General features: G+C 32.3%; 1 protein-coding gene across 1 annotated transcript in view; it reads left to right on the top strand.

Annotated features, from left to right (window-relative positions):
- LOC118200472 (mitochondrial-processing peptidase subunit beta-like) overlaps nucleotides 1-27,541 on the top strand; it is a 71,840-nt gene that overhangs the window by 22,218 nt on the left and 22,081 nt on the right. Inside the window, exons 2-6 of the mRNA XM_085817422.1 lie at nucleotides 7,576-7,794; nucleotides 13,232-13,361; nucleotides 20,129-20,327; nucleotides 20,624-20,703; nucleotides 21,845-21,957. Coding sequence (XP_085673548.1) covers nucleotides 7,576-7,794; nucleotides 13,232-13,361; nucleotides 20,129-20,327; nucleotides 20,624-20,703; nucleotides 21,845-21,957 — 741 coding nt within the window. The remainder of the gene's footprint in view (nucleotides 1-7,575; nucleotides 7,795-13,231; nucleotides 13,362-20,128; nucleotides 20,328-20,623; nucleotides 20,704-21,844; nucleotides 21,958-27,541) is intronic.

Raw genomic sequence — 27,541 nt, forward strand, 5'->3', positions numbered from 1 at the left:
ATGTATACATGGAACATATAGCGTGCATTTGCCTAAAATGTGCAAATTAAAGGTAAAATTTTTAATATATGTTTGAAACTGTTTTCTCTTCCATGCTTTTGTTCTTTTATATTTTGTGCAGATTTAATAGTAAAAGAGAGGAAAAAACCGCCCTGGGTATGTCATACCCAGCGAGCAATCCCGTTCTTTTTTTCCCCCCGCGCGAGCAATGCCAGGTTAATTGTATAATTTCTGCATGCCATCTTACCGGATTTAAATTGATGATCTAATATCTGGAAAAATCCCAAATCCGGAATCGCCGAAGTCTTGATGAGTCCGGATTTTGGACTTTGTACTGTACCTTATGCCTTGCTAAACCGATTTTGCTGCTGCATTGCATGGTGCTAAAATTTTTAGTCATGTTGACTTTATTTAGGCATACCATCAAACACCTATTAATTCCAATGATGTTCATAATTGTTCAATGTACTTTTGAAGTTCTGCAGACAAAGTCACGCAGTATTTAGGTGGGTGTTGATTCTTTTGTCGATGACTTGCTAAAATTTTAGTAGCCTCTAAAGATTCTGAGGAACATCTCATTCTCATGTTAAGAATTCATCTGCACAGTTAAATTGAAACCAAGATGCTGTACATTGTTTTCAGAAATGCCGTTGTTACCCTTTCGAGATCCGATGTTCCTGGAGCCCAGTTAAGCTTCTGGTTTAATGCTTCTGACCTTGCAATAGACGACACTCTTATACATTCGTCTCAAGAAACATGAGAGCTTATAGCATTTTTCTCTATGAAACTCGATAGAAGTGAACAGAAATGGTTCTCGTACTACATAGAATCATTTTCAGTTTATTCTGCGACTAAGAAATTCTGACATGTGTTAGAGGGCAGAAATTTTCAATTTTATACAGATCAGAAACCGTTAACACATGCTTTTTTTAAAGCAAAACCCAAGAAATATTCATCTCGGCAATTACACCATTTAGATTCTAGTCTCAAGAAACATGAGAGCCTATAGCATTTTTCTCTATGAAACTTGATAAAAGTTAGCAGAAATGGTCCTTGTACCACATAGAATCATTTTCAGTTAATTCTGCAATTAAGAAATTCTGACATGTATTGGAGGGCAGAAATTTTCAATTTTATACAGATCATAAACCGTTAACATATGCTTTTTTTAAGCAAAACCCAAGAAATATTTATCTCTGCTATTACATTATTTAGATATTATTTCTGAGTATGTGCAGGGTTCTAAAAATGCTATTGCTGATTCTCTGTCTAAAATAAAAAATGATTCTGTAACAAAATCTTCATTTTGAGATTTTAAAAAAAAATTTGAAGCTCAGCAGCATGATTGGGAGGTACAAAATCTTCTCAAAAACAATAGTTATCTTTGTTGCTGGAATTCAACTCTGGTGGTAATATTCATTGTGATATCTCTACAAACATCCCTCATCTACTTGTTTTGAATTTCTTTTGCAGTTTCACTTTTAATCATCTGCATAATCTATCTCATCCAGGTATTGCAGTTGCTATGAAACTCGTTTGTTCTTGTTATGTATGGCCCAATATGAAAAGCCATATCAAAATTAGGGGAAATCCTGTGGATCTTGCCAGAAGTAAAAAGATAATCAGGCACACTAAAGCACCACTGCATACATTTTCTCTTCCTGTTGCATGTTTTTCAGAAAAGCACATGGATATTGTTGGCCGCTAGCACCATCAGAGGGCAACATGTACCTTTTGACTCTAATAGATAGATTATCCAGATGTCCTGAAACCATTCCTATCTCCTATATGAAAACGAAACCATTTGCAGAGCCTATTTTCAACTTCTGGATATCTCACTTTGACTGTTCATTTGCTGTAACAACAGACCGAGGTCCTCAAATGAGATTCACAATGTTTGCAGAGTTTACATACCTTTTGGGTACAGGCAGAATCAAGAATCGCAATGACAGGCTATCATCCAGTGTCAAATGGAATTGTTGAACAATATCATAGACATTTAAAAAATCCTCTCTCAAAGCTTCTGAAATCAATAACTGAACTGAAATACTCTCAGTTGCTCAGCTTGGTATTTGGACAGCCATTAAAGAGGATCTGCAGACATCTTGTGCAAAACTACTGTACAGCTCAACTCTCAGGCTGCTTATCGATATGATAATGCCATCTAAGATGTGATTCAATTCATCACTAACCATATTCATCATAGAATGCAACAACAAAACCCAACTCCGACATCTACAGATTGTCAAGATAAGTATTGCATAAGTTCTATCTTAAAATTGTGTAAACAGGTGTACTTATGTATAAGTCAAGTAAAGCCACCACTCTATGCCAGCCATACTGATGTCCCCACATAGTCCTTTCCAAAACAGACAAAACTTTCACAATTGAAATAATGACTATAAATCTGTTGGTGTCGTAATTATCTCACTTGTCTGACAGTGACATCAGAACAAGCCCAAGAGTTTCGTCCCCAATTTTATGGAGTTCACGGGTTCACATCCAAGGGTCTCCTCGCACTCTTCTCCTACCACCAACATCTCAAGGACTTCCCAACATCCTAATGCCACGCAAGCACTATACATTTACAAGCATAAACATTACTTTAGGATTCGAACACGGGCCCTGCGGTACGGTAGTCAGTATCACTAACCACTATTCTGGATGGGAAGCACGACTTTTAATCTGTTGTGTCTTTAGACCATTTAAAACCATCTATTTGCTTTCAGATTCTGATCTGTATGAATTCAAACCAAACAGAGACTTAAAGACAGTTTAACCGAACAAATCTGATACCAAATTCCCTAGGACACAAACTGTCACAAGATTGGGGAAACATGTTCACTTCTGGAAGAAATTTGCTTCTTGCATTTCAATTTAAAAATTTTTTGAAATTTACTTTGTCACATATTTGTTATTTCATTTTTATATATGTGCATTATAACCTTGTCATATGTTGATCACATTTTGATCTCTTCTAATTTTATATCCTGATTTTGTTATTAAGGGGGGAAAATTTTATATTGTCCTTATATTGTTTATATCCTTTGAGTTGCCATCAATAGAATTGGGTGGGGAACTCTGTGGTGACTGCAATAAGGAGTGTACTTTGTGGCAGCATTGTCACTGATAAATACTGTAACCCTAAGGAGAAGTTTTTGGAGAAGTGGAGAGACCGTCTGTGAAGGAGTAGTATGCATATTTTTTTAAAATAAATTTTTATTGTGTATTATGTCTCATTAAAGTTCTTGATGAATGCAGTGAGAATAGTTAATGTGATATGGACAACAAAGATTGACCAGATACCTTAATTGTTTCTACAGCTTTCAATTGAACAATTATAATTTTACCAAATAATATTAAATTTTTAATTAAAAATACAATTTTATGAATTAAAAATGAAGTAATTATCAAATTATTTTTGGAAATTTGTAAGATTATCCAGCTTAAAATTAATAATATTACAGTCAAAAGTCGTTAATTCGGACACCCATAATCTGGAATGATCTATAATCCGGACCTCAAAGCTAAAAACTTTCTGCGCATGTGCCGCCGCACAGGCGTTTTACGCGTGCGCATAAGACCTTGACTACTGCGCAAGTGCAGAATACGTTTTCGCCAGCTCGTTTAATGTATAACGGACGGTGTAAGCTAAAATTATCTAATTATCTATTTCAGTTAATGTTGCAGATTGCGTTGTTCCTTAATCTTGGAATTGGATCAGGCTTATTATTTTTTGCAGACTGTAAGAGCAATTTTATAAAAGTAAACTTGAACTTTCGATTATGTCAAATAGAATTTCCGATGCTGGAACTTCCAAAGGATCTACAAAACAAAAGTATGTTTCGATGTCCAACAAACAAAAAGTGGAATTGCTGCAAAAAATGGATAAAGACATGAAGAATGTGACAGAGAGGTTAATGAAAACGAAAAAATTTCGATTGACAAGTTAGTCGGTATTCTCGGCACAGCAATTAACGGGACTTGAACAGCGGAACTTTGTAACTGAACAAGAAATTATGTCTTTTTATAGAATTAAAGAGAAAGTATTATCACATAAAATGAAGCAACTTAAACAACTTACATTGAGAGAAATGTTTAATAAAGTAAACAAATAAATATTAAGCTTTTTTTTTTTTTTTGTAAATTTTGATACCCTTTAGATCATAATTGTTCTTTATTTCATAAATTACGGTTTCATATTTTTAATTTTAGAATTTCTGCATGCCATCTTACGAGATTTAAACTGATGATCTATAATCCGGAAAAATCGATAATCCGGATTCGCCGAAGTCCCGATGAGTCCGGATCAACGACTTTTGACTGCATACCTTTCTTTTGAAGCATTTAGGCTTTAATCAGTGAACAGTTTTAACCCCTTGGCTACACAATATCTGCCAAGTGCGCGAGCTATAGTAAACAAGAAAGTCGGTTGCGTGCCGTGCCATTAAACTGCTGAGCCGTGTACCCAAACTGGCGCAAAATGTATACTTTTCATGACATATATATTTCAGTGCAACGAAAGGAATTATGAAATAATAAACAATGTTTAGGTGCAAATAGCAATTTTAAGATGTCTAGGGTATAATCATAATCATTTGATCAGTTAACAAAAATAATTGTTTAGATAGAGTAATAATAATAGAGTTTTTAAATTCTTTATACAAAATTATATTTGAAACGTCTGACCATAACGAAGCTTTATCGGGGAACTAATCAGATCATCCAGTTTCGTCAGAAACAACTGAAAAAAACAAAATACTGACGTTGCAATCAAAGGAGAAATATTTGAATAACTCCAATCGCCTGTTCTAATAATAATATGTGGCATTTTATGCACGAATTTCTCACCACGAGTCAGACTTGTAGCTTTTGTTTATGACACAAATTCTTTACCACGAGTCAGACAATGGCTTTTGTTTATAACACAAATTTTTTACCACGAGTTTACTTTATAACACAAATTTTTTACCACGAGGTGGCTTTTGTTTCTGGCACAAATTCTTTACCATGAATGGCTTTTGTTTTTGGCACAAATTCTGTACTGCGAGTCAGACTCGTGGTTATAGGCCAAAGGGTTAAGATAGATGAATCACTGTTACTGTCCCATCAGGAAATTCCAAAACTTATAGTAAAACAGGTAAATAAATCTCATTTATATGACAGGTCTTTTGTTTCCATCAGCATTGTTCTGAATCATGAAAGTTAGTTAATCATGATAGTTAGTTAAATCAAGTTACAATCCTTTCTGATACAAGCAATTTATTTACATAATATTTACAGGGGGAAAACTTGAACATTTCAGTGAAATTGCATCACTGTCAGGAAACAATTGCAGCTATCTGTTACTATGAAAAGCAATAAAATTATCTGCTCAGTGATGAAAGGTCTCATCACAGTAGTGGTGTCTTAGAACCTTTTCTGACTTCTACCTGATGCCAAACTCCAGAGATAAAAATATCATGGAGGTAGAATGGCCTGCCACCTAACGACAAGAATAGAACAGTTACTTAACCAATAAATGCAAACACAAAAGACTTATCAGAAGCAACTGATTTCAAATATTGGTGTTAAAATTTTATTTCTGTTTGGTAATGAAAATTTTGAGGATATATGCCTACAGTGCCATTATTAGATGCTATTGATCTTGCAAGAATTGATTTATTTTCTTATTAATTCACATGTTAAGTCGATATATTAATATTCACCGCTATGGTACTTTTAACTGCAAAAGTAATAAATGCATATTTCTGCTTAATAACATTTACCTGTTCAGTTTACAGGAAACATTCTCAATCAAACAGTTTTCTTTCAGTAAATATCAGTGAAGAAATAATTTTTTAAAATGTAATTGATATTTTATCTTGCTTAATTGTTATTGCACAAAACAGCATTCTATATTCATAAATGTGATTATAAAAAGGCATAAAACAAAAATTAAAAACTAACCTAAGAATGCATGAAATACTAACATAGGATTTTCTATAAAATGTCATCGCTTCATATTTTTATAGGTAAGAAGAAAGCGATATGTTTACAGACACAGTGGTTTTAATCAGTAATTTTTACTTTTTAGTATATATCAATGCACTTGGACTAGAAAACTCAATCATGAGAAACTTTTGTAGATAACAAAACATAGACACTTTTCTGTTGTATTGTTGAACACCTGTTGTAAATGAGAAGGGGAAAGGAAGGTCAACTTTTCACAGCTTATCTTTGATGTAGAGCTGTTCATCAATGAAGAGACGGAAAACAGAATGGGGAGGAAAAAAATTTTTTTTTGTTGGGAGGCAAAATCATTTTGAGATGTTGTTGTTGAACTCAGTACTGGAAATGAAGCCTTCTTGCAGACAAATGTTAGATATTTCATTACAAGTGTGGTCATTTTCTTACTCAGAGTGGAAAACAGATAGTAAGTTTTAAACTGGCGGTGTTATCGGTGCTGCTTTCTGTAAGTATGCTAAGAAAGTTTAGAACAGGGGTCCCAACCTTTTTGTTCCTAAGAGCACATTCTAGAATATTTGTCGGACGGCAGGCACCATTTAATTTTTCAAGGGGAATTTATAATTGGATAAAGTTAGTAATACATGCACATAAAAAAGAGATTGATCTCATTTCACTTTGTGCTAGTATCTGCATTGAACGCAATTTTTATTTCATTAAAAATGAGAATTTCTCACATAGAATTTCATTGAAAACTAAAACATTTTTATTGCGATTGCACAGCGGCGGGCACATGCTAAATAATTGACGGGCGCCTACGGGCATAGGGTTTGGAACCCCTGGTTTAGAAGGTAAACAGCATAATTATTTTGATTTGCTTGCACTGTGTATTTATTCCTATCATTCTAGCTTTTAGATTTTATGTATTATTTGGTATGATTTGATAGCCTATTTTTTTGGGGGGGGGAGAGAAGATTGAGAATGGTAAAAGAATATTTTTATTTTGTTATTACTAATCTCACTTGTCTGACCTAATCAGAACAAGCTTACAGATTTTATTGGGCAAGATGGTGTTTGTCGTTGTCATGTGCCTTGAGTACCATACGGGCAACAGAATAACTTTGCTCAATTCTGCCCCAGTTTTCGAGATCATTCTGGGATACGGGTCTGAGTGTTTCCTACCCCTCTTTTCCTATCACCAAACTACTTAAGAGAACTTTCAGCTTGCAGTATCTTTTGAGTGCCCCCATGCTGCACAGAATTATACATTTACAAACAACCGTGCTTATTCCAGGGCTCAACCTGAGCCTTTCAGTGTGGAGTCAATGTCATTGACCAGTGTTTTGTCTGGGTGGCATACTTTTATGTTCAGTATCATACTTGATTATTTTCTTTACACCAGTTTTAGTTACAAAAGATATTGCGATGATGAAGTATTTTTGTAAAGCAGGTGAAACCTGTAATTATTTTAGTACTTAATGATATTAGCAATTAGTTTAATCATCATATGTATTCACCCTTGAATAATATCTATATTTAAGCATTGCTTTAACCATGTTTATGCTACTAATCATAATTATGTGTGGTAAAATTGCATATTTCAATACATTTAAATTCTTTTTATAACAGATTCGTTCTGCTCATCAGCTTGCAACTGCCACTTATGCACAAACGTTGTTAAATTTACCAGAAACAAAAGTTACAAGTCTGGAAAATGGATTCAAAATAGCATCAGAGCAGACTGACTCCCCAACCTGTACAGTTGGTCTTTGGATTGACGCTGGAAGTCGTTTTGAAACACCACAAACCAATGGAGTCGCAAACTTCTTTGAACATATGGCATTTAGAGTAAGTTTTGCCCTTATAATATACCCAAAATAAAGTTTTACATTGAAAGTTAAGTTAGAATAAAGTTCTACCAAAGATTCATATTATATAGGAATCTGATATCAAGGATCTTATATTATGAATCTTGGTTTTGAATTCTTAATGGATTAAACATAGCTGAGATAATCTGTGTTGCCATTAACTATTAAAATTAACCTCTACATTTCTAGAAAGACTTTCTGTTTAGTTTTGGTAGATGTCTACTAGTAAATTCTTTTATTACACCTGTAACACTGTGAGTTAATTCTCTGATGGTTTGAGCTTGTTTGATCTGGAATTGTAATTTGTCCCAGTGTTGATTAATTGTGTTCACATGGGTTTGAGTCTGTAAGTTAAAATGATTCATTACCATTTCTTGAAAGTAATACATTTTGGCTTGCAAACTGATGACTTGCCTTATAATATAAGGCTAGTTTCTAAATTGATTTTTGTGAGACGGACAGCAATGAATTATCTAGTTTAGCTTGATAGATTTAGATATTTAGAGTTTGAACATAAAAACCCCTGGACCAAGACCAAATCAAGAGGAGTTAGACTCGCATCATAATTCTTTCGTGGCAGAATTTCATAGAATCACTCACCTGATCAAAACCACTCACCTGAAATTTGCAAATCCATCCACATCTTTTAGAATATAGTAATGTATAATATGGTTCAGCATTTCAGATGATTAATTCTAGAGTCCATAGGCAGTGCTTGTTACCCTACTGTAATTGGCAGCAAGCATTAGTGTCACCCCATGGGATCAAAATACAAATTCTGTTCAAATGGTGTAAGTATTGACATTACTTTCAGATGTCATTCAAAAGTGTAGAGCCACAGTTTGTAAAGGAGCTTGCCAGTTTGATTTCACTGCACTTCTATATAAATAAAGAAGAGTGTTGGGCATTTGTCTTTCATGCAAATCTACAGTTTCCGTCTGATCTTGATGAAATTTGCCTTGCTTGAGTTTCAAAATAAGAGGAAATTCATTGCATACATAAGATTTCTCAGAGTTCACACTTCTTTTATACATATATTTTAATCTAATTTACTGAACTTTTGGTTAAAAACTTTGTAATTTAAAAGCATTGTGTTGCCACTCTGTAAAGCATGAGATATTTATATTTAAAATTTAATCAGAAAACTCAGTGATATAAAAGAAGTCACTCAGGAAAATGGAGTATATTTATTTGTATTTTGAATTTAATAAACAAACTCTTTAAATGAAATGTTCTGCTTTTCTCCAAATTAAAATATTTTTAAGCATGTTATCATTCATCAAAGCGTAAAATTAAGATACAATAACATGCGGAACAAATATTAATTTAGAAGTGAAACAACAAAAATCAGCCTTATATTTTCAAATGTTCGCAGGACTAATTTCGATGGTTTTACCGAACCATTATCCTCAGCTGCAAAAGCGCAAACGTAGCTTTTGAATGCAATGAAAAAAATGCAAAACTGTTAAATCATTTGTGCTTTTGCAACTGAGGATGATGGTTCGGTAAAACCATCGAAACTAGTCCTGCGAAAATTTGAAAATATAACGCTGATTTTGTTGTTTGACTTCTAAATTAATATTTGTTCGGCGTGTTATTGTATTAATCAAGCAGTTAAAAAATTCTCATCTCAACACACCAAAAGGCAAACTCTTGTTTTAGGAGATTATAAAAATTCTGTTGTCATTCCCTTCTTTCCATCAATTAGCTATAAAGTTGCACGTATTTTGCAGAACTTTAACTTTCAGGTCGTTTATGCTCAAATTGATAAAAATCCGAGTTCCATACTCAAGGACCCCATTCCGGATATGAATTCTTGGGGTATTTACAAGATCCCTTGCCAGTGTGGCTTAATTTACATTGGCCAAACTAAGAGAGCTTTAAAATGTCCCGTTAAGGTACATGAGACATATGTTAGAAAAAAGGAAACACAGAAGTCTTCCGTTGCCCAACATTGTTAGTCCGAAAATCACACTTTCAATTTTTCTGCTGCCAAAAGTATTCAAAAAACATCTTCCATTGGTGAACTGGATTTTCTAAAGACATTTCACATTCAAAAAAATCTTTCAGTTCTAATTAACGACTCTAATTCCAATCCATCTTTGCCTTCAGCCTTTAAAGAAATTACGTTTTAGTTCTGATTTCATCAACAGATGGCGCCAGTGGCTTGTATCCTGTCCAGGCTGTCTTATCTTATCTTGTTCATTTGCGCTTTTGCAGCTGAGGATGATGGTTCGGTAAAACCATCGGAACTAGTCTTGTGAAAATTTGAAAAATATAACGCTGATTTTTGTGGTTTGACTTCTAAATTAAAGCGTAAAATATTTAATTTTTTCTTTCAAATTCATTCTGTTATTAACAAAATAAGCAATTTAAAAGCAATAAATCCAGATTCATTTCAGTTATTATTAATTACTAACTGGAATTGTAAAATTACATTAGCAGGATTCTTGAAAATCATCTATCTATCTATATATATATATAAAAGAATGTACATTTGTCTTTTTTTTAAGTGTGCTATTCATACAAATGTGCTCTTTTATTCCAATCTTGATGAAATTTTGCATACATGACCTTCAAAACAAGAGGAAGGTCTACATAAGATTTCGAAAAAGCACCCTGTGGTGTCTATACTCAGGGCATCTATCTATATATTAGAATAGGGCATTCATGAAAAACATTTTTTAATGCAAATCACTATTTGCACTCACCAATTTTGAATGGCATCTCCCTTGTTGCCTTCCGCTGTCACTGGTAGTCATATTTACTAGGCAAGGAATTTGTAATTATTTTTTTCCAAAAAATATTAATATTTCTAGAGTTTCAATTTTGAAATAACATCACCTATCTTACATTCACATCAGTGTTATTGTGTTCTTGCTATCAGGTTTAATTAAAATCATTAGATAGCACCATTTAGTACCACATAGGACCTTCAAAGTTGAATTTAAGTGAGTACTATATCAGTTTTTCATGAATATTTCAAAAATTATAAAGAAATTGTCAAAGTGAACAGTTATTTTTCGAAAGCTGATTTACGAAAAAAGATATGAAGGACAACAAAGCAAAACTCTTCAAATAATTAATTGATCTGTAGGTATTTATTCATAATTACATTTACATCAAAGAAGAGAGTATCAAATCACTCAAGTATCATTTTTGTTTGCAGGAGGAATTTTTAGTTACCTACTAAAGAAAATAAGAGTATTGTCCTGTTATCTTTTATGTGCAAAATTAGTGCAAAATTAGTAATACCTTCCATTCTACTTGGCCGATTGACAAAATTCAACTTGTGTTCTTCATGTCTCAAAAGTGCAACTTAGGATATGTATTAGATTTATATATAGCATTGTTTTAATGTAGGTATTTTGATACAAAATTATACTTTTTCTGAAATGACATGCCAACTTTTTCCCATATTTCGATTCTGTGAACTCAAATTATGCCAAACTGTCAAGTTTTGTAAAAAATCACATTGAGTAGTTTTTAAAAAAAGTAGCTCTCAAAATTTTAGCTCCTCAATGTTAGTTGAATTTGATACATATATATTAATATATCTTTTTTTTTATTAAATTTACTTGATTCCTTCAAAATTTAGGCTTCCTCCAAATATAATTCACACATTTTTTATGATTTATTTTAAAAATTTGCATTTAAAAATATTTTTTATAAATTTTTCGAAAACATTTTTGTATTATAAGCTATAAAATTTTTAACATCATCTTAAGGTATATTTCTAAGCATATCTGCAAAAAAATGAGAGTTTTTATTCAAAATTTCATAAGATTATACGTGAATTTACATTTTGGTGTGTTTTGAAATTTACGTATTTAATATAAGTGATAATAACCAAAATATGGCTTACGAACTTTGTTAAAATTATTTGAAAGAATGGAGGATGGACTTTTTTCCTCTTGTGCATTAATGAATTAAAAAAAAATAAGCAGTTTGCTATAAATTAAGAATTCCACCCAGTGAATTATTCTTGGCACAAACTGAAAAAGTGCACCAAGATAAATTTTTAAATTTATCCATAAATATCTCACCAAAAATTACAAAATTTATTATCTAGGCATAAATTGAGTTGTAGAATCAAAATATGGAAAACAAAAATAGTGTGTTATTTCAGAGAAAGTCTGATTTTGTGTCAAAACACCTATTATTAGAACAAAGCTATATATAAATCTAATATATATCCTAAGTCAGGCTTTCAAGGCATGCAAAATGCAATTTGAATTTCATCATTTGGCCCAATAGATCGAGAGATACAGAACTTTCCCCCCTTTTTTTTGCGTAGTGTACATGGGAAAAACAACAGTGTGAAAAAAATTGCAGAAAAGATCTCGGACGGTGCTTCAATGCCGAGATTGTGCATGATGCCAAGTTTATGCAGTTTATGTTTGGTTTTAGTGAAAACTGATTTCTGTGTTATTTAGGTTAAAATAATATGCTAAATAATGATTACTGAAGAAGTCAAACAAGAAACAATCTTGGTTAAAATAACATGCCGAATAATGATTATTGGAGAAGTCAAACAACAAGAAATCGAACCATCTTCCTCAGCTGTGTGAGTACAAATGGCTTGTAGTTAAACCATCGAAACTAGTCCTGCAAAATTTACTAATATTATGCTGATTCTTGTCATTTGACTACTCCAGTAAGATTTCTGTGTACATGAAAGATCAACAGGGGGGGGGGCAGAAGAACTACTGAACTACTGAAATTATAAATGTTTTGTTTTTAATGCATATAAAAAATAGTTGCTGGCACTGAGTCCATTGTTAAAATACATGTAAAGATACACAAACAAGTATTTCTTGCCAAAGTCAGCAACAGGCTCATGGGTTTTTGTTGGGGATGCAAATAATCAGAAATTATCGAGATCTAATGTAATTTTTAGATCTATTCATATGTTAACAGTACTTGTGTCTTAGACTGTTTAAGTTGTGAATTGTTAGATGCAAATACAGCATCCTATAATTTAAATAAAAGCATTTGATTTGTGTATGTTTAGCTGATTAGAAATGAAAAATTGCCATAAGTTTCTAAATACTGATTTGAGTGACAAATAAAAAATTTCTAATTTAGTAGTCCTGTTGAAACAGAAAATGATCTGCTAATAGATTAAATTTATTATAAATATTGAGCAAGCATGTCTATGCATAAAACTTTTATTAATTTAAGTATTTAGGCATGGAAATGTGACACTTGTTTTCTTTTAAAGAACAAGTTACTAACATTTTAGAAAAATAGATATATTACTTTAAACCATATTTCCTGCTTTAACTATTACAAAATTAGTTTGAATATGCAAATATCTTTTTAATCTTAAATTACAATTTTTTCAGAGTAATTCTTTTTCCTAAATAAATTTTTAAGACATCTTTTTCAAAGTTTTCTTTGCAATTTCCATTTAGGGAACTGCTAAACGATCTCAAAAAGATTTAGATAATGAAATTGAGAATTTGGGAGCTGAATTCAATTCTTACACTGGCAGAGAAGAAACTGCTTTTTATGCCAGATGTCTGTCAAGTGATGTTGCAAAAGGTGAGACATTTTTTTATGAAAATAAATTTCTCTGCACAGTATCATAAAATTTTTACATTTAAAAATCAGGGCTGTGGAGTCAGAGCCATGGAGTCTGAATCGGATTCGGGCAGATTTTGGGGTAAAAGGAGTCTTAGCTGGAGTGGCAAAAAACAGGTCGACTCCGACTCCAGTTTTTGTTGGACAGTTTGAATATGAAATGAAATTAAAATGAACTGAAAAAAAATAATGATAAGCTGAGTTATTATTTTTATTTATGAACTATATACATTAATAAATAGTTATTTTCTATTTTATTGACATATTAATAAATAAATATAAGGGAGGAGGATGGATGTGATATTTGCCATTAGTGATTAAACTGATTCATTTAGTTATAAATCTCGCTGGTAAATTTAGGTAAGCAGTAATAGCAGCAAGAACTCCCAAAATTGATGCTATTCTTAGGAAGCGAGCAGGAAAAGGAGCAATTATTGATCAAGGAATGCGATAAGAAAGTACATGTTTGATGATAAAGCGGTTGTTAAAATTAAGAACTTTTTTTAGAAGATGTAGATAATCCTAATGTTTCACTAACAGAAAGACTGTGGAATGATCTTGCAGAATTGGAAATTCTTCTTTCTACACTGTATATAGCGACAATTTGAAGAATTGACAGAAGGCAAGGAAGGGGAGAATGTGATGTAACGGCCTTTGAAGAAATAGACAGATATGATTGCTCTTGCAAGACATCTCTTTTAGAACTTACAAAAACCTATCCTGAAAAGTTAAAGGAAGTAGCTGTAACAGTAACAGCTGTTCTTCGTACTCAAGTCAGAGTGGAAAGACTTTTCAATTCTGAAGTTTATCAAATCGGATCTATGGTCCTCTAACAAAGAAGATCTTGCTGAAGTTTTACTGTTTCTTGGAAATTACTAATGCCAGTTTTTCCATTTCATAATAAATGCTAATTAATATAAAAAATTTGCTATGCATAAGTTTTTATCTGTAGCATCTACTACTACTTTTATATTAAAAAAATAAGCTGTACCCATGTTTATATGTTTACATATATATGAAGGAGTCGGAGTCATAAAAATTCTAGGAGTCGGAGTGTGTCATTTTCTCTACCGACTCCACAGCCCTGTTATAAATGCACCTCTTTGACATTTAACAAAAAAGTACAAAGATATGCTGAGGGTTCTATTAACTTTAGTATGTTTTATATTTGTTATATTTTTCATGGCAATCTAGAATACTGTCATATATTACTTAATTTAGTCTATACCAATATGTATGTTCATTATATAATCTTAATTTAACCAGTGAAACTTAACTCAAGGACAAAAAAGAAGATAAAAAATAAGTATGAGTGCAAAGAGTATACAAACTCAGAGCAAAATTCAATATGAACAGTGATGAGCAATGAAAATTTTAATGTAGGTCTCGTATAAAATATAAAATTTTAATTAAATGGTTTACTTTTTGCAGAAGCAGAAAATACATAGAATTGTGTATGAACAAGAAAAAACTTTTAAAATTAGAAAAGATATAAAAACCACAAGCTATCATGGAAATTACATAAAATAGTGAGTAAATATTTAATCACGTGGAACAATTTATGGCAATATTTGCTACATGTTATTTTCCTTTCTTTTCATGTCAGTTTGTCTTCTAGGAGATTAAAAGCTGAACAATGATTTTTCAAAAAGTTTTTAAAGTTTAGGATTAAAGGCAGACAGGGTTAAGGTAGACATTTTCCAACATCTGTTTAAATTTTAGGTATTTGCAGGATGTATGACTGAACATAAATGAAACTGAAGAGTTCTTAAGAAGAACAAAGGGCTTGCAGATTTGAGGGAAATTTAATAAAAGGTTCATATGAGTGCCCACAATCCCCTTGTAAATTATCATTGAATAAGGGGTATGATTTTCTTTTATCTGAAACACAAAGTTGTCAGCCATTGTTCATGGTTTTTATATTATTTCCAAGAAGTTTTAACAAATTGAATGTGAATGTTTTTGTGATTCTCTACGTGTTCAATGTAAGTTAATTTTCAATAGGAAATTCTCATTGAAGATACACCCTCTGCTAGGCAGTTAACCTGCATGCACTTTTCCATATTTAATTAAACAACTATAACAGCTTCTTAAGTATATTAATTAACTCCTGGAGTACTTTAGGATGTTGAATTTTTAAGTATTGAGATCTAGCGATCTAGGCAAGTATAATTATATTTATATCTAGGGAGTAAGCAGCTCAGTCCATCTTTGTATGTTCTCATTTTACAGGAACGTAGAGGCTGGTATCACTTAATGAGGTTATCATATCCATTAAGAAAATGAATAGCTGTATAAAGTTTCAAGTATAAATCTCTGAAATCATTTCTATGTCTTTAAATATTACTCTCTCAATTTGAAAATATGGTTCTCTGTCCAAAATTATGGAATAAAACTGTAATTAATACTGAGTTATTCTTAAGTGTATAATTGAAGTTCAATATTGATGTGAGACTTAGCTTTTCCCAGAGCTCATTTGAACGCAGTAACATAGCTGGTAGCAATCAATTATGATGGAACTTGGCCTTATTAATATGAGGAATCTTATAGGAATCCCTTCTTCAACCAACATGGTCGATTCCTGGTCTGCATTGTCAAAAAATCATTGTCAAGGTTCTTTCTGGCTAATTCATTAGAGGCATTTTCAATACATTTGACCAGTTCATCAGTATTATGAAGTTTTATGTTGCAAAGAGTGTATAGAATTGAATAACCAAGATCCAAAGCATTTAAATTGGGGCTGTTTAGTGGTTGTGATTTAAGGTGAATAGATCAGCATCTTTAGAATTACAGTCAAAATCCGTTTAATCCGGACTCGTCGGGACTTCAGCAATTCCGGATTATAGATCATCAGTTTAAATCTGGTAAGATGGCATGCAGAAATTATAAAATTAAAAATATGAACCCGTAATTTATGAAATAAAGAGCAATTATGATCTAAAGGGTATAAAAATTTACCAAGAAAGGTTAATATTTATTTGTTTACTTTATTAAACATTTCTTTCAAGGCGCGCATGTGTAAAGCATACATTACACACAGTCGAAATTAGAAAATTGCAACCAGAAAACTATTTATGTTTATTCATGATATTTATAATGACAAGGAATTTGATTTAAATCATATCAAAGACGGAGTACATTGAGATGAAATACTACTACATTTAGTAAGGAATTATAAGCCAAATAAAATAAAAACATCTGCCCTGAAGATGAGGATAGTGCTGACAGATCAACTTCCAGTTCATTGCATGCTGCGACGTTCCCCCCTCCCCCCAGCGCAGAGCAGCGCGAAATTGATAAACAGATTACGGAATGGTTAGAGAAACAAAGGAGCCTTTATCCATTTTTTCAGCATTTCTACTTTTTGTTTGATGACATCGAAATATGCTTTCCCTTTGCTCCAGCATCGGAAATTCTATTTGACATAATTGAAAGTTCTAACTTACTTTTATAAAATTGCTCTAGCAGTCTGCAAAAAATAATAAGACGGGTCCAATTGGAAGATTAACGAACAACGCAATCTGCAACATTAACTGAAATAGATAATTAGATAATTTTAGCTTATACCGTCCGTTATACATTAAACACGCATGCATAAACCTATTATGCGCATGCGTCTACACATGCACAGAAAGATTGTAGCTTTGAGGTCCAGATTATGGACGTCCGGATTAAGGACTTTTGACTGTATTAACTAGAAGTTCTTCATTGTTATCACAAGCATGAGGTTTTGAATTATCCTGTTGTGAATATATTGGTTTTTGCTTATGACTTATGGGAAACTAAATTGTTGAAATTACATTCTCAGTTAATTTTTTGCATTCTGCAGAAATGACAGACTCTACCTTTTTTGTTACCAAAGTTCCTTTAGGTCTATTTTAGGAAGTTTTATGTAGCCAGTTCTTGATAAGCAAAAAACCATATCTCAATTTTTCTGTAAACAAATTGCTTGTAATGTGGATCATTCCGTATTCAGGCTACAACAGCCATAAACATCACTATATGATGAAATGTTTGCTTTTGCAAATTAGGTGAGGTTTATCTTCATCCCGCAGCATATAATATGAATGTGTGTTTTGCATTAAATAGAACTACTTTTCATCTGTGTAGATATAATTACACAAATCATCAAAACATTCATCCAACAAAGCTTGAATCTCTCTTACTTGTTTTCGTCTTGTTTTACACTTGAAAATGTCAAAAAGTGTGGACTTTGAAATATCAGGAGCACGTGCTAATACGAATTGAACCTTGGCAATGGAAAGGAACTTCCTTATTGTAAGTTAACTGCTGAAAAGAATCTTTATATTTTCATCAATATTTATGTTTTTTTTCCCCAAAGAAATATCAGTGTAAATTTTACCTTTGTTGCTCTGTTTTGGAGCCGCTTGCCGAATCCTAGGCACTCATTTGCAACTTTATTTAAAGCACCATGCTCAATATGCTGTTATTTGCTTGAACTTGAAATTCCTTTTCAACACGTTATTTACATGAATATTTTCTGTTTTGAATCCAGGCAGGGATAACATTAGGAATGTTTAACTTCAGTGCTTGCACAATTTCATACACTGAGCCACTGAGGTCCCTCAGGCACGTCTTCAGTCTTGTATTGAATTTAACAGGGTATTTTAATGATGGAAAATATTTCCCCATGCACATTCCCTGGCAAACCAGCCTTGATTTTTCTCACATGTGGGCCCTACATTACAATTTTCTAAGTACACCGTATAACATTGTTGACATTTTTGATGCAGACAAAATCAAACACCAGCTGTGTCCAAGTTGCTTACTAGGACGTTTGTTTATGCATAAGAATTTATGATTATAATTCTTTACTTATGCTTTATTATTCTTAACAACTTTCTCAAATGTATACTATTTTTTCCGATAAAGGGAATATTCGATATGCAAGTCAGCTCTGCTATTAGGCATTATGAGTACTTTTGGCCATTTTCCATTCTCTCAGTTGCCCACTTTTCTTTCATAACACTTGAAGTGCTGTGTTCTGTATTCAAATGTTGTATTGATAATTTACTCTTACTAAATAAAAACAGATTTACTACAATAATCATCTGTATTTTTAACCTTCTGTGCCATTCTGTACTTAGCTAATGCTTTTGTTCCGGTTTGACTAGAAACAAACTTTTCTCTGCCTCAGAATGGCAACAGTGAGAACTTGACTTTCAATTTGTTATGACGCAGCCAGAACGCTGCTCCTGAGATGTAACATTAGATTCGATTGTAGATTCTAGATTAGATTAATTTTAGTATAATAAATTCTTTAAAGCTAGATTGAGTATTTGATCATAGAATTATAGCTGAACCACCGCTTGCAGAAATTTAGATGTGGCATTTAGATACGCCGTTAGATAGTTAGATGCATAGGCAGCGACATTCGTGATTCGAATAGTGTACACTAGTGCATACATAAACAGCTTTAATAATTTGCATAGGCTTATGCATTAGAACCTTTTTAAAACTTAATTGTTAAAAGCATCACAAGCTTAATATTTTAGTCAAATGTTAAGTTAAAGTCATCTAGTAAAATAATAAAATGCAGGTCTGTCCCTCCCAAATTATGCTATAAAAATTCACTCCAGTGTATAGTAAAATTTTGAAAGATATTTAGTTTAGATTTATTAACCCATCTCCCATCTCGAAAATTCAAAGTTTTGGCCAAGTTGCTTATGGAAAATTATTTGGATGTGCTTTGTTTTTCTGTTTGTTTTGTAAATTTTATGCAAATCATTTTGTTTATTTATTTTTTAAACCTCTTAAATATTAATTTCCGACAAGTAATGGACATTGCTTGTAATCATTTGGATCTGTAAATCCACTTAAATTTCTTAGTCTGGTGTCTAACAATTTTATTTTTGATATTAGTCCCTTCTGCTGTTTATCTTATATATGAATCATAAAGAATTTCAGTGTGGCTTATCCGCTGCTGTGAACAGCTTAGTTAACATCATATGGCTACCATTCATTGTCTGTCTCAAGCTCTGCAACCGTGTTTGGTCACAAAGACTCAAGACTTATTGTCTTTTATATTAACTTCAATATATTTTGTACTTGCTGTTTTTTTTTTGGGGGGGGGTTGCTGTTTGAGATTTGAGAAATGATAAAATGGAAACCGAGGACAGATTTTAGAAAAGCTTTGGAATTATGTATTACCAAGAAAAATGTATTGGAAGTGCAACATAAAAAATGCAGATATACAGTGGTGACACATGAGGTCGGGGAATCATTTGTAGGAAGCCAGATTACATTTTGAACAGTCGTGCAATTTATTTATTGTTCCTGCAAAGAGCTAACGTTAGTTAAATTTTGTGAAAATATTCTGTATATTGTAGATTATCTCTAAGATACGCACAGAAGAGCCAAAATCCCCAGTGTTCCAACTCACTACTAAAGTTACTGTGGAGATACATGAGCTTCCCTTTAGTGGAAAAGACAGAGTGCCAAATTTTCACTTGAAATTTCCATCTAAATCATTGAAATAGTACATTGGTTATATAATAGCATTCTTTTTTATGTACATATGATAAATAAATATTAAATTTTATCTGATTACTTTTTTCTACAAGCCCTAAAAAGTGTTAAAAAAAAAAAGAAAAGAGGAGGGCATCTGTTATATGTATGTAACAGTATATAATGTAGATTGAGTGTTTTAAAATGTAATACTTTCATATCTTTCAGTATTCTTTAATTTTGTATCCTTATTTCCATAGTTGTAGATATATTGGCTGACATCACTCAAAATAGTAAGCTTGATGAGCAGCAGATCGAAGAAGAACGAAGTGTCATTTTAAAAAGTTTAGATGAAGCTGAAAGTGATAAGAAATTGGTTACAATGGATTATTTGCATCTAACTGCATATCAAGGAACCCCTCTAGCACAGTCAGTTTTAGGACCTAGTGAGAATATTAAGTATGTCTTTTCGTTTAGTTAGTTCAGATTATTGTTCAGTTGAGTAAAAGAAATAAAATGCAAATTGGCTATTTAGAATTTATTAAGTTCATAAAAGGGAGAAAAAAGTAATGTAGACAGTTCTAAATATAGAAAATGCTTGGAGGCTTTCATAGCAAATTCCATTGTTAGATTTATTAAATAGATTTTCAATTCAGTGTATATTTTTGTGTAATTATTAACATATAACATTGAGCTCTGTAGTGAAACATTTATAAAGAATGTTTTTTGTGATGTTTTTCATTATTTATTTTTAGGAAAATTGCTAAAGATGATTTAACATTTTATGCTAGAAATAATTTTCTTGCACCCCGTATGGTTTTAGTTGGATCAGGCAGTAAGTATTCATTATTTTTCTTTCCTAATACAGTATGGGACATAGAAATCTATTTTGAGAGTGAAGTTAAGATTGTAAAATGTAAACAAAATATTTATTCTCAAAAGAATAATATGCCAGGCTGTTAATTACAACATTGTCATTCCCCTCTTCAATCTTTTAATTTTTTAACATATTTTTTTTATATTATCTCCTGATGAGCTTTTTAGTCCAAAGGGATTTGAATCCCGAAGGACTATTAGTTTCGTTTTGGCATTTTGCGTCGGACTCATAAATGTCGGTTCACTTTTCAAACTGTTGCCACAAAATGTTAGAGTCCTGCATTATATTTGAAGAAATTAAATAATGAAAAATCTGCATAAATGTATGTATATTTCTCGTATTGTGATAAAACAACGGTACATAGAGTCATCGAATTTGTTAACGTAATCCTCCAACGAATATGAGCATGTGGAAGACCAAATTTGAAATTTGTTTTATGATCGATTTCCTATTTTTTAAAACTTTGACGAATTTTTGATTAACAAACTCAAGGATTTCAAAGCGAGCAATGGCAACGTTGTGCAGAAAAAACATTTTTATCTCCAGCGCGTGAGTCTCTGTATCGGAAATTCTAAAGATATGCTCGTTTTAAAACTATTTTGCGATATTGCTGTTGCACTGGATCTTATGATTCAAGTGCGAGGAACATGATATTTAATAAAGAAAGGTAACACACAAAATGTTAAAAAATGCCCCTTTGGACGTAATTTTAAAATCTGAAACATTTCAGATTTTTTTTTTTTTTTTTTTGGTAATTTAGTTTGGCAGTACTGCATTTAAGCAAGGAGTGCATTTCTGTTACAATGGAGCATTTGACTGCTAGGCATTTATGATGGAAATTTTTTCAAGAATGTTTCAATTATTTGTAATAATATAGTGATTGCTCCATGGTAATTTCTGTGTTCCATATCATGGTGTTCTTTCTTATTTATTGAAATGTGTTGCCCTTTTTTATACTATTTGAAATTTGTGAGAAAATTTTCATGCTCTGATATACCAAAATACAAAAGAATTCCTTCATATTTTTTTTTATTATTATCTAAACTTATTTTGAGAACTATTCTTTTGTTGCAATTTTTTTTCCCATTTTCTTTTGCAGATATTAATCATGAAGAATTAGTTAAGTTAGCAGAAAAGCATTTTAGTTCAGTCTCTTATACTTATACCACTGAAATTCCTGTTGTAAAACCATGCAGATACACTGGTAGTGAGGTATGATATTTGCTTTTAACTTCAAATAGTAATGAGGATGAAATATTTCATCATTTTCAACAGAAAATGACATTTAAAAAAAAATTTTATTCTCATGTTTTAAACCTGTAAATTCTCTTATAGTGTATCATTTTTTAAATTATTTTGTTATCATAGGCATTTTATTTTCCATTGAAAATTGAAGAAACTTTTGTCTTATTGTTTACCTTGAGATATAAAATTTGTTATATATCCTTTTACATTCTATGGTGTAAAGTTAATCATTTGATTAATAATCATTAGTTTGAATTTGTCATATATGTCCTGAAATTTTATAGAACATATGAATTTCAGAAATATTCCTCTGCCCTTGTACTCTTATTTTTATTTGTGTTTAAAATAGAGCTTCTGCATCATAGTAGCTGTTGATTTGGTTGCATGTGATTCAGTTGCTTAGTCAACTGCAACATTGAATTCAAATATATTTATTAAAAATCTGTGAGAAGCCTAATATAATAGCAACACTACTAGCAATATCAAAAACAAAAGAATTTAGAAACAGCTAATTTAAATAGTTTTCAAAGGTAAGTATAGTTGTCTTCATTATGCGAAGACATAGCTAGCAGCAGCAGTCTCTGTAGTCAAAGAGTTTCAGAGCATTATCATACATTTGCTCCATCTGGTATATTTTGTGGATTGCCCTTTCAGGTTTTCAGTCGTATTTTATGCCCCCACTTTGTTATTGTTGAAAATGACATCAGAGGAGCTTGCAGAATCATTGATTGGTCAGCCTTCTGAAATCTGGAGGCTCTAATGACAGCCACAGTATAGAATGCCAAAATCTTCTTGCAATGGATGTGAAGTTATGACTTTTGTAATGCCAAGTGGATAAATTATTGAACAAATTATCGCTTTTGTATTGCCAGAGCATGTTGTCTTACACCTCGTAATGATGGTCTGTCTGATTTTGGGATGCTATCTCTGAGGCGACTGCACACATGAATTTATCTTTGCATGGTCTGCTAAAAATTTAGTAATTCAAAAGCAGAACTAAAAGGTTGATATTTTGCATGCTAATATTGAGCTCAAAACATTATATAAAAATGAAATAATATAAAAACAATTACAGATATTACAATCTGAAAATTTCAGGTTAACATTTCAAAGAAGAGTTTATCATTGAAAATTTCAAAAATCAAATTATGAAACACCTTTATTAACGTTGATTAGAAATACATATAGATACAGGTAGATTAGAAACACCTTTTATTAAATAACAGGACTAAATATGTTCATAAAAAATATCATTTGGATATATTATAAGTTAACTGCATTTTAATTTGTGCCAGTTAAATAAATATGAAGAAATATGTTTTTCCTATGAAGTCACTTAGTTTGTTAGAAACAAACCAATTAAATTTAGAAAATAAGCCTCCTAATGGGTGCGGTCAGTGACCAGATGGCTCTCGCTGACAACTGAGAAACAGAGCACTTAACTGATAGCCTTCAGCCACAGTTCTTCCCAAACACCAAACTCCTGTTCGACACGCATTCTGCACGTTTGTGAGAAGTTCAACAACAGGTTGAAAATGTTCTTTCCTCGGATTCTGCCACAGGGGATAACATGAATACAACAATGACTGAGTTTTCGGCATTTGCTCGAAAACTCACACCTAGTAAAGCACCTGGTAAACCTAGTAAAGCACCAAGCAAATGCTTGGATAATATCTAATCACATGATTAAGAACCTCCCCATTAAAGTTATTTTTTACCTTGCAAGTTTAGTTAATGCCATGCTAAGGTTAAAATATTTTCCTACCAGCTGGGAGAATGCTTGTGTCATTCCTATTCTAAAACAAAGATAGGATCCTGTGATCCCTCAAAGTTATCAACCAATCAACTTCCTATCTTATTGAACACAAGAAACTGATTGGTCTTTGTGAAAATATTTTGCTTAGATGTTTGAATGATTTTTGCCAAAGCTGAAATATTTTGATTTTGCTGTTTACTTGACTCAAGTCTTTTCACCTGTATGTCAGCAACATACCTCAAACACCAAGTGTTGAACTTGCATTTTATGCAGATGATCCAACCATAATTTCTCAGCACCCTTCACTGCACCTTCCTCTTACACATCTCCAGCAGTGCTTTTTAGATTTAGAGTCCTGTGTTATTGACTGGAAAATCAAAATAAACATCAGCAAGTATGCCACCATCTTGTTCTTCTCCAGAATGAGAAATGTTCATAACCATGTCCAACCACTCAAGCTGTATGATGAAGATGTATCTGGGTGGAGTCTTGCAAATATCTGGAAGTTAATCTGGAGGCCAAACTTCTCTAGGGAATTCATATTAACACCATGCTCTCCAAAGCAAGAACTGTTCACAAACAACTGACAAAACTAATTTCTGGGTGTAGTCATCTGTCTGTCCCTGAAGAATTAACTCCTACCATACACCAGCACAATGCAAGCTATCCTGACGTATGCAGCACTTATCTGGTCAACTGCAAGCAGTGTGCACTTAAAGTAAATTCAAGTCTTCCAAAACATTATGCTCTGGATGCTCTCAAATGCTCACTGATAAACGTATTTAATGAAGTGCTCCATTTTAAATTCCAAATTCAACACTTAGATGCCTATTTCCCGTAAAATTCGGCCAAATTCTTCCAGTGCATTGCGCAAATAGATAATCCTGTCTAGCATCCAATTCCAGCATAGGATCCGGCAGAACCAACGTATACCAAGTGACCTAGGGCTGTTGTAGACAGATCTTTCAGCATCTTCCCTAGAAAGCCAAAAAGGAGCAACTATCTAAATTTTCTTTCTTCCTGCTAGACCTAATCTAGCCCAATTCTCAGTTTTTCCTCCAGTGCTACACACAGAATTCAACCCTATTCTTTGCCTAAACTTCTCCTGAAACAGATTTCATGTAATTTGTTAAGTTTTAATTATCTAAATTTCAACCTAACTACATCTATCCTGCCATGACAGACAACCTAATTTCTAATTTTTTAATCTTAAATTTTAAATCTCTAATTTTTAATTTTTAATTTTAAATCTTAAAGACACAATATCTTACCTTATTAATACTTTAAGTTAAATTTGCAAATTCTCGTCTTGCAAGCTACATTAAAGAGAACTTAATTTTTTATCCTAAATTTATCTTTTCCAACTCAGTAATTCTAAATTCACTTAATATTTCTATTCTCCCACTTAACACTTTATCTGCAGGATAACATGTGACACCTCCCCGCACTGTGCTTCGTTTCTCTTTTCACTTGCACTTAGATCAGTTATCCATTTCCTTTCCATTAAGACCACTGATTAAGGCTCTCAGCAAATTCGCATTGATGATTATGCATCACATTACCTTTCCCGAAGATTGGCATAGTTTGGTGTTCACAACTGCAGCACCCGCTGCTCATTTCCGTGGCAACCTTGCATTTGATGCATGCCTGTTGTTCCCTCTCCTAATTTCTCAACTTCTCGTTGCATGCCTCACCACAGGGATATAAATCACCCCATTGATAAGGTAAACCACAGACTCACCACTCTTGTTCTCAGGGAACCTCTTAACTAGCTCCTTTCTTCAACTTATCCTTTCTCTTTAGTGACTGCATTCTCTTATTTATTTCATTTTTCGTAATGACAATGTGGTGATAATTGTAATTTATATACAAAAGTACTTTGTAATCAAAACACCTTGGTCCTTGGGCCAAAGTGGGTGGGTGATTAATGATGCTTCTAGGTTCTTTTCATTCTTCATTTGTCGATTTCTTAGCCATGATCATGTCTATGTGATTTATTTTTCCTAGTAATGATTTTACACATTAATTGAAAACAATACATCATTTATGTGTTATAAAAAATGAATGAATTCTGCGGCAAGTGAAAAGGGAATTATTTATGCTTTTGATACTTGTGTGAAATATAGTGCAGTGTGAAATTTAAGAATGCCACAAAATGAAAAATAGGCTCATTGGTGCATATGGAATGGTCACCAGCATGAGATATTGTCAGTATGTAATTAAACTAACTTGATGACTATTTAGTCACACATGTATTAGATCTAATTATTGTATATTTATCTGTAAACATAGATTTGAATCTGATAATTAGTTTTATTAGCCTACTGCCCTTCAGGTTATCATTTTTTTAATATTCGAGTTTTAACTGAAATTAATTTTGAATTTTCCAAGGATTTTGTTATTTACCAAGGAAATTTTTTCTTTGTTGTCCAAACGAGCTAGGTGTGACCATTAATTTGTCACCATTACAGTCGTATAATGTACTCACACTTTAAGGAAGTCTGTGTTATTAAATTTTCTTTATTTAGCTGTTTTTAACAGTCTTCAGTAGTGTCTTATGTCTAGAAGGGCTACATTTTTCTTCTAACAATTTATATGGCCTAAATGTAATATTTTCTAATAAAAAAGTAATGCTAACTAAATGTAATCCTTTCCATTAATAATGAAAAATACCATAAGCAGTATGCTTTCATTCGTCAAACATTATTAATGCAAAAGTACATAATATTTCAGTTACTCTTCAGATACGGAAAAAATATTTGTTTCATAAAACTTTTCCTTCAGACATCTATTTCAGGAAGTCAGTAAGTACATTCTGATCAGTTCAAGAACATAATGGTTAATTGCTTTAGATTTGCTGTCTTTGCTATCATTGACTATCTTTATCATGTTTCTGCATTGTTAGTTTAAATTAAATAGATTTGCTTGGCTGTTAGAATGAATTTTTGCTTAAATAACTTTTTCTTCAAGTTAAAATAATGCGTCAAATAATAATAATTGGAGGAGTTAAAACAACAAGAATCAGCATAATAATTATAATGATTCTTGTTGCTTTACCTCGTCGAGTAATTTTTTCATTGACTTCATCATTTACGTGATCTCAAGAAAATGTGGAAACAATAAATATTTGTTTCCTAAAGGGAATGTCATGAGATTTAATGAATACCTTTATTTGAAGTTTAACCCCTTAACTGCCGCTGGCGTATATATACGCCTTGCTCAGCCGATGCGTTAACTGCCCCCCAGATGCGCCCAGATACGCAGCCGATGCGTTAACTTTGCGAATAATTTTAGGTGTAGCAGCGCAAAGCAAATGATAGCAGTTTGGAAGGACGTATATATACGCCTGGGGCAATTAACGCATCGGCTGAGCAAGGCGTATATATACGCCCGCGGCAGTTAAGGGGTTAAAATCTGAAATTTTTAATATTCTTCTCTAGTCTTGCATATAAGAGCTAATCTTATAGACTAAATTAAATATTTTAGATCAAAATTTACTGAATAGTAGTAGATGAATAGATAATTTTGAAAAATTCTGTTTATTTATTTGCAGTCGTTTTTAAGTGCTTTCGACTTCTGCATTCACCCCTATTTCTGTAGCTTTAAAAAGATATTTTTATTATAGAAGAGGTACTTCAGGAAACCTGCAAAGCTACAATTACCTTTGCTTTATAGAAAAACTCTTTTTAACAGCAATTAACATTTCATTGAATTTGATCATTGCTGCTATGATTTACTGTAAATAAAAGTGCAAAACAAATATTTTGAATTTCATGTTATTTGAAACATGTTTTC

The sequence above is a fragment of the Stegodyphus dumicola genome, chromosome 5 (genome assembly GCF_044657685.1).
Source record: "Stegodyphus dumicola isolate Sdum_Otavi_A_Nest chromosome 5, ASM4465768v1".
In the NCBI taxonomy this organism is placed as follows: domain Eukaryota; kingdom Metazoa; phylum Arthropoda; class Arachnida; order Araneae; family Eresidae; genus Stegodyphus; species Stegodyphus dumicola.